This window comes from Macrobrachium rosenbergii, chromosome 44, assembly GCF_040412425.1.
Source record: "Macrobrachium rosenbergii isolate ZJJX-2024 chromosome 44, ASM4041242v1, whole genome shotgun sequence".
NCBI classification, from domain to species: Eukaryota; Metazoa; Arthropoda; class Malacostraca; order Decapoda; family Palaemonidae; genus Macrobrachium; species Macrobrachium rosenbergii.
The window spans coordinates 14,917,076-14,933,039 of record NC_089784.1 but is presented as its reverse complement, the minus strand read 5'-3'; the positions used below and the strand labels follow the sequence as shown (position 1 = coordinate 14,933,039).

Here is a 15,964-nt window from a genome sequence, read left to right as displayed (position 1 = left end):
GTTGCTGTGGATGAGATCTTTAGTGAACCAGTACCTATTGTTTTCTGGAGTTCCAAAGTGTTGTTCTTGGTCCACTATTATTTTTAGTGTATACAAGTGATTTGGTGGTTGGCCTGGAAAATAAGATTGTTCAGTATGCCAATGATGCAATACTTGTGGGTGTAGTAAAATCTCCACGTATGAGAAATGAAGCTGCCGTCAGCCTCAATTGGGACATGGACCAGATCAGGGAATGGCGTAATTGGTGGGGTATGAGAATGAACTCCAGTAAAACGAAAACACACTGATTAGCAGATCTCGTATAGATTTCACACCCCATCCTCCCTCCAGGTGGATGGAACTTTGCTGAATGAGCCTGAAGCTTTAGCTATTCTAGGTGTAAATTTTGACTCACCTGACTTTTGAGAAACATCTAATGTAAGTTTCAGCAAATGCCACACATAAGTTAGCTATTATTCGTAAGGCCTCGTATATGTATAAGAGTGGTAAAATCAGTGCTACCTGTTTAAGGTCATTTGTACTTATTTATTGGATTACTGTTCTCTGATGTGGATGTCTGCTTCCACCAGGGATTTAGATAGAATGGTTCATGGTGGTAGGTGTGTGTTTCCTAATAGTAGCAGTTATGGCTTTGACCATTGACAGATGGTCTCTTGTTTGTCACTTTTTTCATAAGTTGTATTTCAACAGAAATCTTTCACATTCATAATTGATCCCTGATCCCCTTTATATGCCGAGAGCAACCAGATTCACTAAACAGCAGCACTGATATGCAGTAAATGTGCCTAACAGTGGAACTTCTCAGTTCCAGAGGTCCTTTATTCCTCACACTGTTGGACTGTGGAACAGCCTCCCAGAGGATGTGCAATTGGAACTACAGAAGTTCAAGGGACAATGCAATGCATTACTACCCTAATACTCTTCTTACATTATGATACATTTTTAGGTATTTATTAATTTATTTTTTTTCTTTTTTGATAAGTGGTATCTCTTCTTTCTGTATTTCCCTTTACTGCCTCTAACTTCTTTCTAATGAACACCATATTCTTTGGAAGCTTGAATTTCAAGTCAATGGCCCCTGTGGGCTAGTTCCATATGAATAGGTTTCATCTACTGAATATTGATAATAATGATAATGCCATTGTGTGACTTGTGGACGTATACAATGCTAGACCAAAGGTAGCAAAACTCAAGTAGCTTCTAGTCTAGGCATTAATACTCTAAATTTTATACATTAAAGTCAAAGAATTCTTGGTTCCAAAACCAACAATACACTTAAAGCTAGATGTATTTGCCCTACAGATCCACCCCAATCTTAGGACTGGTGTCAGATGCTCTCTTCAACCTATTTTTCTATACCACAACTCAAGTGAGGTTGCCTGTGCATCATTATTTGCTCTCATGGCTGTTGAACTATTGCAAATCAGCTTGTAAATATTGAAGCAAAAATAGATTTGTTCTTAGTAGCATAATCTGGCATCCTGTTTTCATTTCCTAGGTTGAATCCAACATCATTGCTTTCATTAACTGTAAAAAGTAATAATCCAGACAGTAGTTTCCATCCCTGTAGGGGTAGAGCTAATCCGTGGGTAATTCTCTCTCTTTCTTGTTCTCATATATTTAGTCACTGTCCAAAATTTCTCAAAACATCATAAATCACCATCATCATGAAGAACAAGTATCAAGTAAATGAATGGCAATGCATGCTCATGAAATGCAAAACTGCTAAACAGTGTCTGAATATTGCTAAATCACACAAAGGAATGACAACAAATAGAGGTTAGTAGTGGGTACTTTCACCTTTTACAGAGGGCATTTTTGTGTCACATCAACCAAGTTGATGTGACCGGAGAGCCATTGCACAGAAGTAAGGCTATATTTGGTTAATGGGTTTTCATTTGCCTGCCTTGTTAGTTTCAGGGTCATTGGGCCATAAGTTGACAAAAATCTTTTCTTTGGTGCATCCTCATTAGTAAACTGTCATGCCTGTTCAGTGCTCACCACCTCTACCTGCAGACCTGACTGACAGCCTGCTAGAAACCATCCTACTTGTCGTCAGTCTACCCTGTGTCCTACTACAACCATGCACACTAGTCTGCTACCTCGGGATACATTGCTCACCTACTTCCATCTGGAATACAGTAACCCTGCCTTAACTAAGGTTTTGTATTGTGTGTGAGGTTTTTCAAATCAAAACCTCACTCTAAAATATAAAATAACAAACAACAAAAAATTAGAAATTTCAAAAACAAAAGTTCCAGTTTACTATATATTTATTATATAGCTCACCTGGTGCTGGGAAGTGCCATCATAGCATATCCACAGTCTTACAACCAGTCCTGTGGTGTAGCTGTTTATTTGTACACTAAAGTATTCTCTAGTCTTTTCCTGTCCATAGTTTTTGAAAATATGTATCCTAAAAAGCAGATGGTGCCCAAAAACCAAGGTGAAAAATTAATCCTCCCAAGCCAAAGAGAGCCCACTGTGTTTGCTCTCCTGCTTCTTGCTATTCCATCTCTTCACCAGAATTACTTGTTGACAGACTGTCCACTCGCTGATTATGATTGCTGACTGCCTTTGTAATTCCTTTCTTGCCTTGCCTGATAACCAAGCCACCCACCTCTGGTTTTCTGCAGGTGGGTTGGCCTGCTTGCTCATTACTGATAATAGTTACCTTTGACTGTGTCATCTGCTCTTGCTGACTTGCATTCTTGATCTTCAGCTATTTAACCTGACTGCTCCAAAGACTTCTACCTGCCCATCAACTCTATGGTGACACCTATACCTGATGACCATTCTTCCTATGAGGCTGAACCTGCTTCAGTGACAGTTCTTGCTACAGCCATTACATGTACTGTTGTGTAGTTTCCAAAGAGTGTTTCTGAGCTGATGCTTGTCAAGGTTGTCTGATAGTTGGTTGATAATGTACAGACATAACATCCCTCTGTGGTGATGAGGACTAGTAGAAGCAGGCCTTGACTTCTGACTCATTATCTGTGGTCACTTTCACCCAGTGTGCAGTTTTGAGTGAAGTCTAGATATCAATAGATGACATCCTTTCATCTGTGTAATAATTTTCCTTCTGAATGTGACCGAAGTGCGGTGTTAAGGAAATGAGAAGCCTCCTTTGATTTCTGATATAAATCACTGGCTCCCCAGAGAACATATTGGAATTTTAAGCAGTTAACTTCGGAGTGCACAGAATTGTGTACCTGGTCTCAAACAGAATTTGCTTATGACAAGAGGAGCCACTGCGAAATTCATGGATCAACTCCTTGTAAGAAGTGAACTGTTCCTTGCTTGCTGAGAGTCATTCAATCTTTGTCTGTAGTTTTTAGTCAGAATGGGCTTCTTAAAGGAAAGGGTTTGCTTGAGTGAAGCAAGATGTTTTGGTCTTATATTTATTTTTCTTTCGTTTCTAATTTCTAATTCAGCCTTCAACTACCATTAGTTGAAGGCTGAATTTGTAAGAAACAATGATTATTTTTTTACATTAACACAGGTAAACATTATCAGATTACTTAACATAGGTAAACATTATCAGATTACTTCTGAATGATTGTACAGGAAAATTAATATATATATATTTTTTTTTTTTTTTTTTTTTTTTTATAGGTGGACCTCCCATTGCCAGTACTCCAGGTGTGCGACCACCATACCAACGATTGGTAGGCCCCCAAGCACCTACATCAGGGCAGACTGTTTACCATACACAAGGACCTGCACAAACATTGACCCGACCAGTGAGACCACAAGGCGATCCTGGCATGCATCCTGGTAACTTAAATACTTGAATTTTGTTGATCTTGAGTGTGTTGTAGATTTCCAAACAATCACTCTAAAATCAGTAGTACACTATAAGAAGTTTTCATCCCTTAGAGTCTGTTAAGGTTGTGTGAATGTTGAAATGTGCTTCGGTTTTTTAGGTCTGGTATTTCCAATTGAAACAGCCATTTTTGTAAGTGATTACTTAGCATCCACTGATTGTCATGAGAAAATTGTAAGCTTTATGTTGTGGTGACTTATTTCAGGAGGTTGGTTCAGGGATATTTAAATGGTTGATTTAGGGACATCTGATGAATATTGTATAAGACCTAGTCATTGAGAATGCAGAGCTATTTAGGAAACTTTACAACTTTATTTCTGCTAGTAGCAAGCAACCAATCTCAATTACAAGACTTAAGAAAAGTCTTCTCAACTTCAGGTGGTTTAAGTTTTTCCATGTTTTTAGTTTTATGAAGCCTTAATGTAGTAAATGATGTTTTTCATCATAAACTTATTGCATATAGTTAGTCTTCTTTGTGTAATTAAATTGCCTTAGGCAATTAAGCCACCTGTTAATAAAGGAAAGAAAGAGGAAAATGGTTGTAAACTGATGGGTCTGTGCATGTGTGGTCAGTCCCCAGATCACAAGCAGTTATATGTGGTGTTGCTCATGCATCTATAATACCCTTGACTTTCACTTAATGTAGACATTTATTCGGTAATCACTTTTTTTTTCACCTTTCCTTTATAGTGTGTACTTCACTACCACAAGAAGGTTGTTTGTGAGATGTGGTGTTATGAAGACAGAAAGTGGACAACTGGATTTGCAGTTTATTTTCTTCTGTATTGAATGATAGTTTGCTAACAAATTATGAAAATAATTGCTTTTGTATTTGCTCAATCCCCAGGTCACAAGCAAAGTAATCTCTCAATTATCTGGATTAATAGAGGCAGGACCCTGTCAGATAAGGTTAAAATCCAGATTAGGTAAAAAAATAAACTAAGGGTGTAAAACGGCAATTTTGTGACCTTACTCTTCCTACCCTGTCAATACTGCATAAGTGTAAACTTAAACACAATGTATTTATAAAAACTGTCATACTTTAAACTGAAAACTTGATATATAAAGCAATTAAGTAGAGTTATTTTCTCTTATTTATAACACTGAAAAAAAAACAAACTCCCTTTTAGTTTTCTGTAAAAGAAAACTATCGTGCTGACATTGTCTGTCCATCTGCGCTTTTTTTCTGTCCGCCTCAGATCTTAAAAACTACTGAGGCTAGAGGGGTGCAAATTTTATGTTGATCGGCGACCCTTCTGTCATTAAACATACCAAATTGCAGCCCTTTAGCCTCAGTAGTTTCTATTTTATTTAAGGTTAAAATTAGCCATAATCGTGCTTCTGGCAACAATATAGGATAGGTTACCACCGGGCTGTGGTTAAAGTTTCATGGGTCGCGGCTCATACAGCATTAGACGGAGAGCACTGAAAGATAGATCCATTTTCGATGGTCTTGATTATATACTGTAGCGGCCGTACCGAAAACTTGATTGCGCCGAAAGAAACTCTGGCGTATTTTTTACTTGTTTTTCTCTTGAACACAACACCTAATATGGTAGGTACACTATCAAATACAGTAACATGGTATCACTCTTTTTCCTATTTTGCCTAAACTCATTAAATATTACAGCGTAGTGTAACACTTGACAATACTTCGTGCACAAAAAATAAAAAGTGAACCCCATTTTGTCTCTTGTATGTAACCCAATATGGTAGGTGTACTGCATACAGTACACTACCAAATAAACATGAGTATCACTTTTTCATTTTGCCTAAACTCATTAAACATTACAGCACTGTATAACACTTTAAAATACATCTAACACAATAAAAGTAAATCTACAAATGTAAAAATACTTTGTTCATATGTGGAACAAACCTGGGTCTTAACATTAGGATAAATCTTTTGGCGCCAGCTGGAAACTTAAAAAAAACAATAGGATTTGTTTATGCAAGGAATTATTGATATCTGGCATCAGTCATGGGGAAGAGGCCAGCGACCTAATCTCAACCCTGTGACGTTAGTTAGTTTTCTTCTTACCACCTTAAGAAGAGGACGTCCCTTTCGCTCTCCTCCTTAAAGCTGGTTTTTCCTTATTGCCCATGTTTCTTGGTTGGGTTTTTGTATGTAATTATTTTGTGTGTGTGTGTACGTTTTTTGTGTGCATGTGTTTTGGCTTTTGATATATATTCCCAGAATCCAGCTGAGTTCCCGTAAGTCTCAGAGGAATGTCCCAGTGTAGACAGCTACCCTTGTTCGCATTTTCTTGCTTCCTTTGAGACCGATCCCCATTCAACTTGTAGTGGATGCAGGTCAAATGCTTGTAACATAACTAACCCTTGTCCTGAGTGTTGTTCTTGGTCTCCTGAGCAATAGAGGATCTTCGCCAAGAAGAAGCAGCACTAGAAGTCAGAGGTGCCATCTTGGGAAGGGTTCTCTCCTCCTGTGATGGATGTTTCTCAGGGTCCTCATTGTTCTGCGTTTCCCTTGTCTAGGCCTCCTCCAGTTGCTTCTCCTTCCTTGGAAAGTTTTTCCGCTTCATTTTCTTCCATTGACTCGTCCTTGGAAGTTTTGGTAGAGGGGTCAGGAAATTTTATTCCTCATGCTGCCTCTTCTTTCTTGGCGGGGAAGGGTCTTACAAGTTACAGTACAATAATATCTTGTAATTAAATGTGGAAAATATAAACATGTTAAGGCTGTACATAAGTACAGTAGGGTGTTGCTTAGTGCAGTATCAGTTGCGCTTTCTTTCTCTCTCTTTCTTTTTTATATTCATGAGTGACTTACAAGGGCTACCCAATAGTCTTTTGAAGTCAGTGACTGCTGCAGCGCACCTTGCACGGAGTACTCCCTCAGTGAAAGTATAGGTTTGTATCCTTGGAATAGGAACAATACAAATTACTTTTAAAATCTGGTATATTTTGTTTTTTACACAATCAAAAATTCTAATTTACATGAGAACAAACTGCTAAACTGATCTCTAAGATGAACTTCTGTTTAGTGTCACCCTAGAACTTCTACTGAGTTGTCTGTTTCATGCCACTATAGAAATTCTATTTAATTTCTGTTTAATGTCACCATAGAACCTCAGTTTAGTTGTCTGTTGAATGTCACCCAGTTGAAGACAGTCATTGCCAAAGTCCTTATTGCATATTCCAAACAAACTGAAAGTGGATTTCTTCAGTTTCCAAAACTCTACATACTTCTGTATTTGGTTATCCCACTTGCTTTCCATTGATATAACAGCCAAATTTGAATTGGGAATGTCATGTGATGTGCAAATATAATTTTAGAGTAGTATGATGAAAAATTTAAACCCTGGTTAATACTAGTACAGTTTCTTTTAACATTTAAAGTATTTTAAAACAGTTGAAAAATCCATTCCATATTGTTCAAAAACAGTTGAAAAATCCATTCCATATTGTTCAATGGATGCTATTAAATAATGTGCTGGGTAGCCATGAAATCTTTCAGAACTAGTAGAAGTAAAATGGTCAGTAGGGGAATGTTTTAGATGCTGAATATTAGAAAGTTATCTCTGACAACCATAGATAAAACTAAAAAAATGGTAACAGCTGTAATAGACAAGTATAGAAATAGGACTTGTAGTTTATTTTTTAGGTTATAAAGTCTTGCTGAATCCTTGAGGTACTGTAAGGCATGTTAATTGTAAGTGGCGCTTGATAAAGAAAATAATTTGATGGATTTGTACTCAAATTTCAAAAATAGTTTTTTTTCATAATATTTAAAATTGAACAGCACTTAAGAGAATTAAGTGTGGAATCTCCTTAGTTATCACTCACACTTTATTTGCCACTTGAGATCCTTCTGTGTTTTAATGAAGGAGAAGTTTCATTAATACAGGTTTATAATATAGGAAATATTTGTACTAGCAGACAGGAAATGATGTGCATTAACAAAAGTTTTGATATCAAATAGGTTTAATGGACTAAGAAGATGATAACAGAGTGATCATATTTGCCATTGACATTCTCTTGTCAGACAAGCTATTTTTTATATGTGACATTGGCTTTTTAATGTTTTTTGCAGGTTTCTCTTTGAAGTACACTGTGTTTATATGATAAGTTCTGAATTTTGAGAAGTAGATATTGGCATATTCATTATGTCGCCGTATGGTATTACCATTCTATTTCAATGTGTGTATGCTTTTCTTTCCAGCATTGTTGCAAGCTGTGACATCTAGAGCAACAGTGTCATCTTCCCCCACTTCCATAAGGACTATTCCCCCACCACCTTTACCACCAGATAATCCACATACAGAAGCAGAAAGGCAACAACAGATACAGTATGAACAGTGGTTAACACAGCAACATAACTGTATTGGAAGTCAGCAGAGATACTATGAAGCTGAAATTACAAAGCTTAGAAAGCAACGAAAGAGCTTGAATAGTCGGCAGCGAACTCTGAAGAAAAACGGCCAGGAATTGAATGAAACTGATGCTGCTGAACTCTCTAGAATTCAGCGAGAAGCTAGTACAATACAGCGTCAGTTAGAGCAGTGCCGAAAGTCAGCCCGTCAGCATGCTATGATTATGCAGGAGTACAACACAAAGAAGAGACCTCGTCAACCCCACATGCTCAGTAGTCAAGGTGGTGTTATCAGTGGCTCCCAAGGAGCCATGATGAGTGGTGCATCACCTTTGGGCCCTACTGGTTCTTCCCCTATGCATTCTACACCGCAAAGTCCTCTGATGTCCCCCTCACCTTCTTCACAACCAGGCATGGGCCTTAGTCCTATGGTGCCTTCTCCAGCACACACCCCTGTAGCATCTCCGGCTGCAGTTGTACCACAACATTCTCCGCATGGGATAGTAGTCCCAGGTCCCCACCAATCTCCAGGGGAATCTCCTTTTAGTCCTCAAACAAGAATGCCTTCACCTGGTGGGGGATACCCTGATCAGGGTCCTCGTGCATGCTATCCAGGAACCCCACAGGGTATACCTCATCACATGATTGGTTCTCAGATGAGGGTGAGAATGCCTGTACATAGTCCTGGGACACAAACAGTATCACCTGGTCCTATATCTCCTCATATGATGAATGTCAGACCTGCATATTCTCAACCTGGTGTTATGATACCACAAGGACAAGGCCCTCCAATGATGATGAGACATCAATATTCTCAAGGGGTAATGCCCTTGAGGAGGCCCTCTGGCTCAGGACCAGTCCCTAGTCCAGGATCTGTAGGCCCAATACCAAGTCCAAGTGGTCCTGTGCCAAGTCCATTGGGAAGTGGTATGGCTATGAAACCTAGCCCTGTTCACAGTGGATTAAAGAGCCCTGTACCTCTGGCAAGCCCAAGTTCAGCAGGTCCTGTTCCAAGTCCAATGTCTGGTGGAATGCCTATGAAGCCAAGTCCTGTTCATAGTGGATTAAGAAGTCCAGCACCTCTTGCTAGCCCTCAAATGCGTCCACACAGTGTAGAAAATCCCAGTACCCCCCTCACACCACGAAGTGGCACAGAGATTGGGGCAGCTCCACATACACCACATAGTGATGTAGGTGGTGCTAGTAGTAGTGGCAGCCAAGTTAACAGCCCTCATCCTTCAATACCTACTCCAACAAGTGATGCTGTACCATCCCCAGTACCATCATCTACACCTACTCCTTCAGCAGCTGCAACTTTAGGATTGAGGACAGGGGGGGGAGGAGGCAATGCCAACAATCCTAATAATCCTGTGCCTCTTCCTCCTCATTTTGGAAGATTTGGTTTTTTTAAATTAGGTCTGCGAGGAGGATCACTGGTTAGAAGTCGATGGGGTCACTTCAAGTTAGGTTTAAAAGGAGGTGCACCTCTTGGTGAGATAGAAAACAATGGTTTACAGGCAGTTGGTAACAACACAGTTGCTAATGTAGTAACTACAGTAGCAAGTAGTGTCACCAATACGACAGCATTTTCATTGTCAAATAGAACACCAAGTGCTTCAGCATCTCCAGTGAAAAGTGATACTGAAGGTGATGAGGGTCAAGAGGGATTAGCACATGTTTTAAGTGAAAGTGTTAAAGGACCTGTTGTCAGAATGCCTATGCTTGGGGGGGGACCAAGAGTCAGTCAATCAGCTTATGCATCTGCAGGCTCAACATCAACATCAATGACACCACAGCTGTCTGCTCATGCAAATAAAGTAGTAGTTCCCGAGCCTCTAAAATCAGAAATACCACCCTCAAGTCGGCACCAAGCAGTAATTGGTATTCCTGGAGGAGGAGCCATCTCTCAAGGTAGCATGCTGTATCCAACTCATGGAGTTACTGTTGCTCCGGGGATAAGATCTGCTGTTTCAACTGTAAATTATCCATCATCTGTTACAGGACCTCTAAGTGTACCATATTCTAGTTCAGTATCAGGAGCAGTGAGTCTTTCAGTTGGAACCTCAAATGATGGTACAAGTAGTAGCTCTCTCATTCCACCTTCTGTAATGTCTGTTACTTCAACTAGCTCTGTTGTAAGCCAGCATACAGATGCAAACATATTACCAATTAGTCAGTCAGTCAGTGATGTATCAACTTATAGCACCATGGTCAGTATTAATGACCATATTAGTGGTTTAACTAATTATGCAAACACTAGTTTACCCATGACCATGGTTTCTTCTGCAACTACCCACACTACACCTGCTCTAGGACGCCCTTTAGTGAGTGTTCCTGTTCAACAAATTGGCCTTCAGCAGCAAACTGGAATGCAAATATCAGGAGCACCAGTTATAACAGCCACCCAACCTGTGCGAACCTTACCATCAATAGGTCATATTCCTCCAGTGGCACGGCATTTTAGAACTCAGCTAATGAGAGCTCCAGTGTCACCTCATGGAGTTACTCAGGAAAATACTCATCAACTTGTTAGTCAGCAACAAGTTATTCAACAACCAGTTTCACAGCCCATGGGAATACAGTCTAGTGATGTCTTGCAGACTGTTGGACAGCAGGCTGTTATCCAGACAACAAGTGGATCATCTCTACAAGGTGGAATTCCACAAACAGTTCGCATGGTGGCACAGCCAATGATGGTACAGCAAGCACTGGTTAGAGGAGGTAGTGTGATGGTCCGTCCTGGAATGGGAAGTCAAGTTGCTGTCCAGGGGAGTGTTCGAATGATGATGATACATGGAGGGCCAGTGCGAACCCCTTCTCCTCCCGTTAATCGTCCTGCTATGATGCCCCCTCCTGCTGCTAAATCTCCTGCTGGACATTCAGCAAGTCCAATTCCACGTGTATCTCCAGCACAGTCTCCTCTGTCAAATCATCCATCTCCTCATTCACCTCAAGTAAAAGGCCAGTCTCCTATGATGGGATCACCAACGCCCAGCCCTCATAATTCCTTGCCAACTCCCCCAGGTATGTTAAAGAAAGAGCTAGATGATGATCGCCCTAGATCATGTGGCACTCCTCAGCTAACAACTTGTGGTTCAACCACCCCTCAAACATTACATGCACATAATTTACCACCAGTAACATCTCAGACACAACTGTCGACACAAATTCCAGGTATGAGCAATGCAAACATCACAACACAAAACACGGCAGTGGTAAGTGGACCCTTAAAATCAGAAAATCAAGAAGGGCTAAGTAAGGAGTCTTCTAATGCCTTACTCAAACAGCTCTTAGAAAATACTGGATGTGCTAGTCCAATGCAACCACCTCCACAAGGGCAGTTACTTGTGTTTAGATCTGCACAAGGTACTCTACCTATGCCTTCATCTCATTTATCTCAAGTAGCTACACAGTTGCCTAACCCCACCCCAATAATGGTACCACGGTCTGTGGTTACAACTTTGCAAGGAGGACCTCAGACTGCTGTTCTAAATACAACAACAGCAACAGTGATACAACAAGGGATACAACAAGGTAGTGATGGTCAGCAGCAACAGCAACATAGTGTCATAACACCAGCCACACCACAACAGTTGGGTCCAGCACCTCAGATAATGCATCGGTCAGTGGTTGTCTCATCTGGTCTTCATCCTGGTCAGCCGGTACCTGGAGGTCATACTGTTGTATTAAGTCAACAGCAACAACTTCCTTCTCATTCAGGTATTGCACGGGCTGGTATTCCATATACCAGCCAACATGACCCTACAAGCCCTCACAGCACGGTTTCACACCAATCTAGTCAGCTCATAAGTGTAAGACAAGTTACAGCACATCATCCAAGTCATCCAGTTATCAATCCCTCAGCCCATCATCCTTCCCAGGGACAACCTGCTCATCCAGCAGTTAATGTAACTCATTCCAATCATCCAGTTGCTCATCATACTAGTACACATGTTGTTGTTCATCCTGGCCTTAGGGCTACCCATCCAGCTCAGCAACATCAGATACCTAGTTCCCATCCTCCTGGATCACAAGTTATTCAGGCCTCAAGACCTGTTCCTCCCTCAGCTACAAATTCTGTGCCTACACCTGCGAGTGTGGCTGATCGTATTAATAACAATCCAGCTCTAAAAACCGAGATGCGAGTAATGATTCCTGAAACTGTAGTTGGAACAGGAGCTAGTACAGGAGAACACACACCAGAGATGACCACACCAAATGAAGGATCTGATTCCTTGGATCCAGAAGAACTTAAAAAGGCCAAGAAACGAGCTCAGCAAGCAAGAAGGAAAAGTCAGAGCAAAGACACTAAAGTTCAACCTGCCAAACGTGCCAGACAAGGCTCTCGTGTAGAGGAGGATTATGACACCTATATTGATGGTGTCATGCAACAATTAAGAAATATGCCCCCTCTTACAATAATGGAACCTGAAGTACCAAGAAATTTTAATTTGTGTCCAATATTTGGAAGTGGTGACCTCATCAAGTTAGGGAGAAGAGATTATAATCATAGACAAGGTGTCCTAGAAGGAACGGAGGGACATGCAACTGTGAAAAACATAACAGATTATTATAATACACAGCCATTTGGTGATAAATTACCAATTGTCACTCCAGCTAAAACTGGTCCCACACAGAGGGGATTTTATATTCATGAATTCACTCCTCCAAAGATTGGCCTTCCATTAGATGAGTATCAGGAGCCAGAAGCTGTCACAACCACTACCACAAGTCGTCCAACAGCAGCTCCTACTCCAACAAGAGATAGTGATTCTCCAGATACTGTATTGAGTTCCTCTTCACCAGAATGCATTTTACCAGAATCTCCTATTCCATTTAAAGGTCTCAGATTGGTCGACATGGATGACGATCATGATGATCACAGGGATCGCTCTCTCTCTCCTGCAATACCCCTTCTCATTCCTGTTCCCATACGACCTGGTCAGCTACCTTTCTTCCCTTCAGAAGGGAAGGATAGCAAAGACATTCCAGAGCTGGACAAAGAAAATATTGGTAGTCTGGCTAGCATTACTATGAAGAGCCGAATAGGACAGTCTCCAGCTTTACCATTAAAAGACAAAGGCAATGTTACTGTAACTCTAACTTTGTCTTCCCAAGCTGGAGATGACGTATCAGGAGTTTTAAGATCATTAGCAAATCTTTTAAACATACCACCTCCCACTTCTTATCAAATGACAGATCAGTTTGAAGCTCCTAACTTGCCTAGATTGTATCATCATAAACATCATAAAGATGGCAAAGAACAAATTGTAGACATTCAGAGTATTTTGAACGGTCAAGCTCGTTTCTGTAGACATTGTGATGTTATTATAGAGAGGGATATTCTGTCTAAAAAGGTAGCTGATCTCCCATTCTTAAGTAAGGAAGATTATGGAAGTATTGAAGAAGTGACATTTTGTTCTCACCATTGTTACATCCAGTTTGCAATTTCACATCGTGTGGTGGTTGAGGAGAAAATCAAACCAGAAGGAGGATTGAGATTTAACAAAGCTAGGGATTCCCTTGGTGATATTACTAAAGATAGCATAAGTAAATTGTGTGATGCTGGTATGCCTGACTGGCCAAAGGAAGAAGGGCTAGATGAAGTTCTCAAGGTTCCACAGTTAGAAGATTCTTTGCATAGTCGACCTAATAAGCATAAATTGGAGGATGATCAAGAGCAGTTTCCAAGACAGGCAGATGGTAAACGTTTCCGTGGCCACAAATATAAATATTGGACTCCAAATGCTTTAATTTTGCCAGAGAACTATGAGAAACCCACTCCCAAGGAAATGACTGATCTGTTGTTTCGTATGTGCATCACTTACAGGAAGCCCAGACTTCGTGATGATTCTCGTCAGTGTACTTTGTGTAAGTTATACGGAGATTATGTTGCAGATGGTCCTTCCAGGTTACTTAACTATGATGTTGATAAGTGGGTTCACCTTAATTGTGCTCTTTGGCTTGAAGAAGTATACGAAACTATGAATGGTGCACTTATGAATGTTGATTCTTCAATGAAAAAAATTCTTAATCAATATTGCGAACATTGTGAGCAACCTGGAGCTTCAGTGAAGTGTTTTAAAGTAAGATGTAGTAAAACTTATCACTTGAATTGTGCTGTGAAGGAAGGATGTACATTTTATAAAAATAAAACAGTATTTTGTCAAGAGCACATAAACAAAGGTGAAAAAGACAATGAACTTTCAACACTTGCTGTGTTTAGAAGAGTGTTTATTGATCGTGAAGACAACCGACAAGTGGCCTCAGTTATGCATAATGCTGACTCAAGTTATATTCTAAGAATTGGATCTCTGACTCTTCTGTCTATTGGCCAACTTCTACCAAACCAACTTCAAGCATTCCACACACCATACTGCATCTATCCTGTTGGTTATCAAGTAGTAAGTTAGTCTTTTTAATGTCTGTATGTTCTGACTATCTCTATGAGTATTTCATTGTATGTATGATATATTCAGGTACTAGTAGTTTTAGTAAATATATCTATGGAGTAACCAGTTTAGGGGTTTGTCAAAGCTCTTTAGTATTATACTATTGTGAAGTTTATACTGTTATAAACATTCAGAATTTAATTTGAGTTTGCGGCCAACTAGTGTTAAAAACACAGTATTAACACAGTATTACTCTACTGTAAATATTCCCAAATTTAGTTAATTGCTTTTTGGGGGGAAGTTTCTTGATTGTCTCATGGTTAGTAAAAGCAAGCGGTAATTTCTGAGTTGTAATTATTGAAGAATTAATTTGTCACCACAAGAAATCAGTTCAAAGATTATAAATGAGCAGGGAAGGCACATGCTGTATTAATTTTATCCTTTTTACCTTAGGTACGTTTTTATTGGAGCATGAGGAGACTTCACAAGAGGTGTGCATATGAATGCTCCATCCACGAAAAGGACGGTCAACCAGAATTTCGTATTCTTGTCAGGGAAGAAGGCTTTGAGGATCACACATTTGTAAGCTGTTCTCCAAAAGGAGTTTGGAATAAAGTCTTGGAACCTATTGCTGAGATGCGCCAGAAAGCAGATGTTGTTAGACTTTTCCCACAATATATTAGCGGAGAAGATCTATTTGGCCTTAATGAGCCTGCCATTGTGAGAATCTTGGAGTCATTACCAGGCATTGACACCTTGGCAGATTACAATTTTAAATATGGTCGCAATCCACTATTTGAGCTTCCATTGGCTGTGAATCCCACAGGTTGTGCTCGTTCAGAACCATTCAATAAGTTACATTTGAAGAGATATCATGGGATGCGTACAAATGCAGGTTCAGTGCGAACTTCTGGCAACTGTCGAACTGCTGCCAGTATTGCAAGCCTAACCATGACTTATGATCCATTTGTGTCATACAGCAAACTGCATGTCCATTCAAGGTCATCTCAATATAAGAAAATGAAAAATGAATGGCGAAGCGTAGTTTATTTAGCAAGGTAGGTTTGTGTTAACTTTTTAATTATTTTTTATCCATTTGAGAAATTTATTCATTTTTATTTGCATGTGTTAAAGTTATAAAGGTAACATGACTCAGACTTAGCTAAACATCTTTCTCCTTTCATTTTGTTAAGAGTATTTGATTCATGGCTGATGGTAAACAAAATATGAATGCTTCTCAGAGGTGGGTTTTTTCAGTAAATGTTTTTTTTTTTAGTTTAATTAATAAGGGTCTAAATATGCTTCTATCTTCCATTGTAGAAATATTAAACCCTCTGAGTTTCAAGTGATGTCAGATGGCTTGAGATTCCAAAGATATCAAATGCAATTATCAGTAGGAAAATAAAAAAATAATCC

The 15,964-nt window shown here is 39.7% G+C and overlaps 1 protein-coding gene across 14 annotated transcripts in view; it reads left to right on the top strand.

Moving 5' to 3' along the window:
• The window catches only part of LOC136829355 (histone-lysine N-methyltransferase 2C-like), a 189,130-nt gene that overhangs the window by 152,502 nt on the left and 20,664 nt on the right, over positions 1 to 15,964 (top strand). For all 14 annotated transcript variants that reach the window (XM_067087796.1, XM_067087799.1, XM_067087798.1 and 11 more), the window contains 3 exons: positions 3,616 to 3,777; positions 8,007 to 14,560; positions 15,002 to 15,606. In XM_067087796.1, the coding sequence (XP_066943897.1) occupies positions 3,616 to 3,777; positions 8,007 to 14,560; positions 15,002 to 15,606 (7,321 nt within the window). The remainder of the gene's footprint in view (positions 1 to 3,615; positions 3,778 to 8,006; positions 14,561 to 15,001; positions 15,607 to 15,964) is intronic.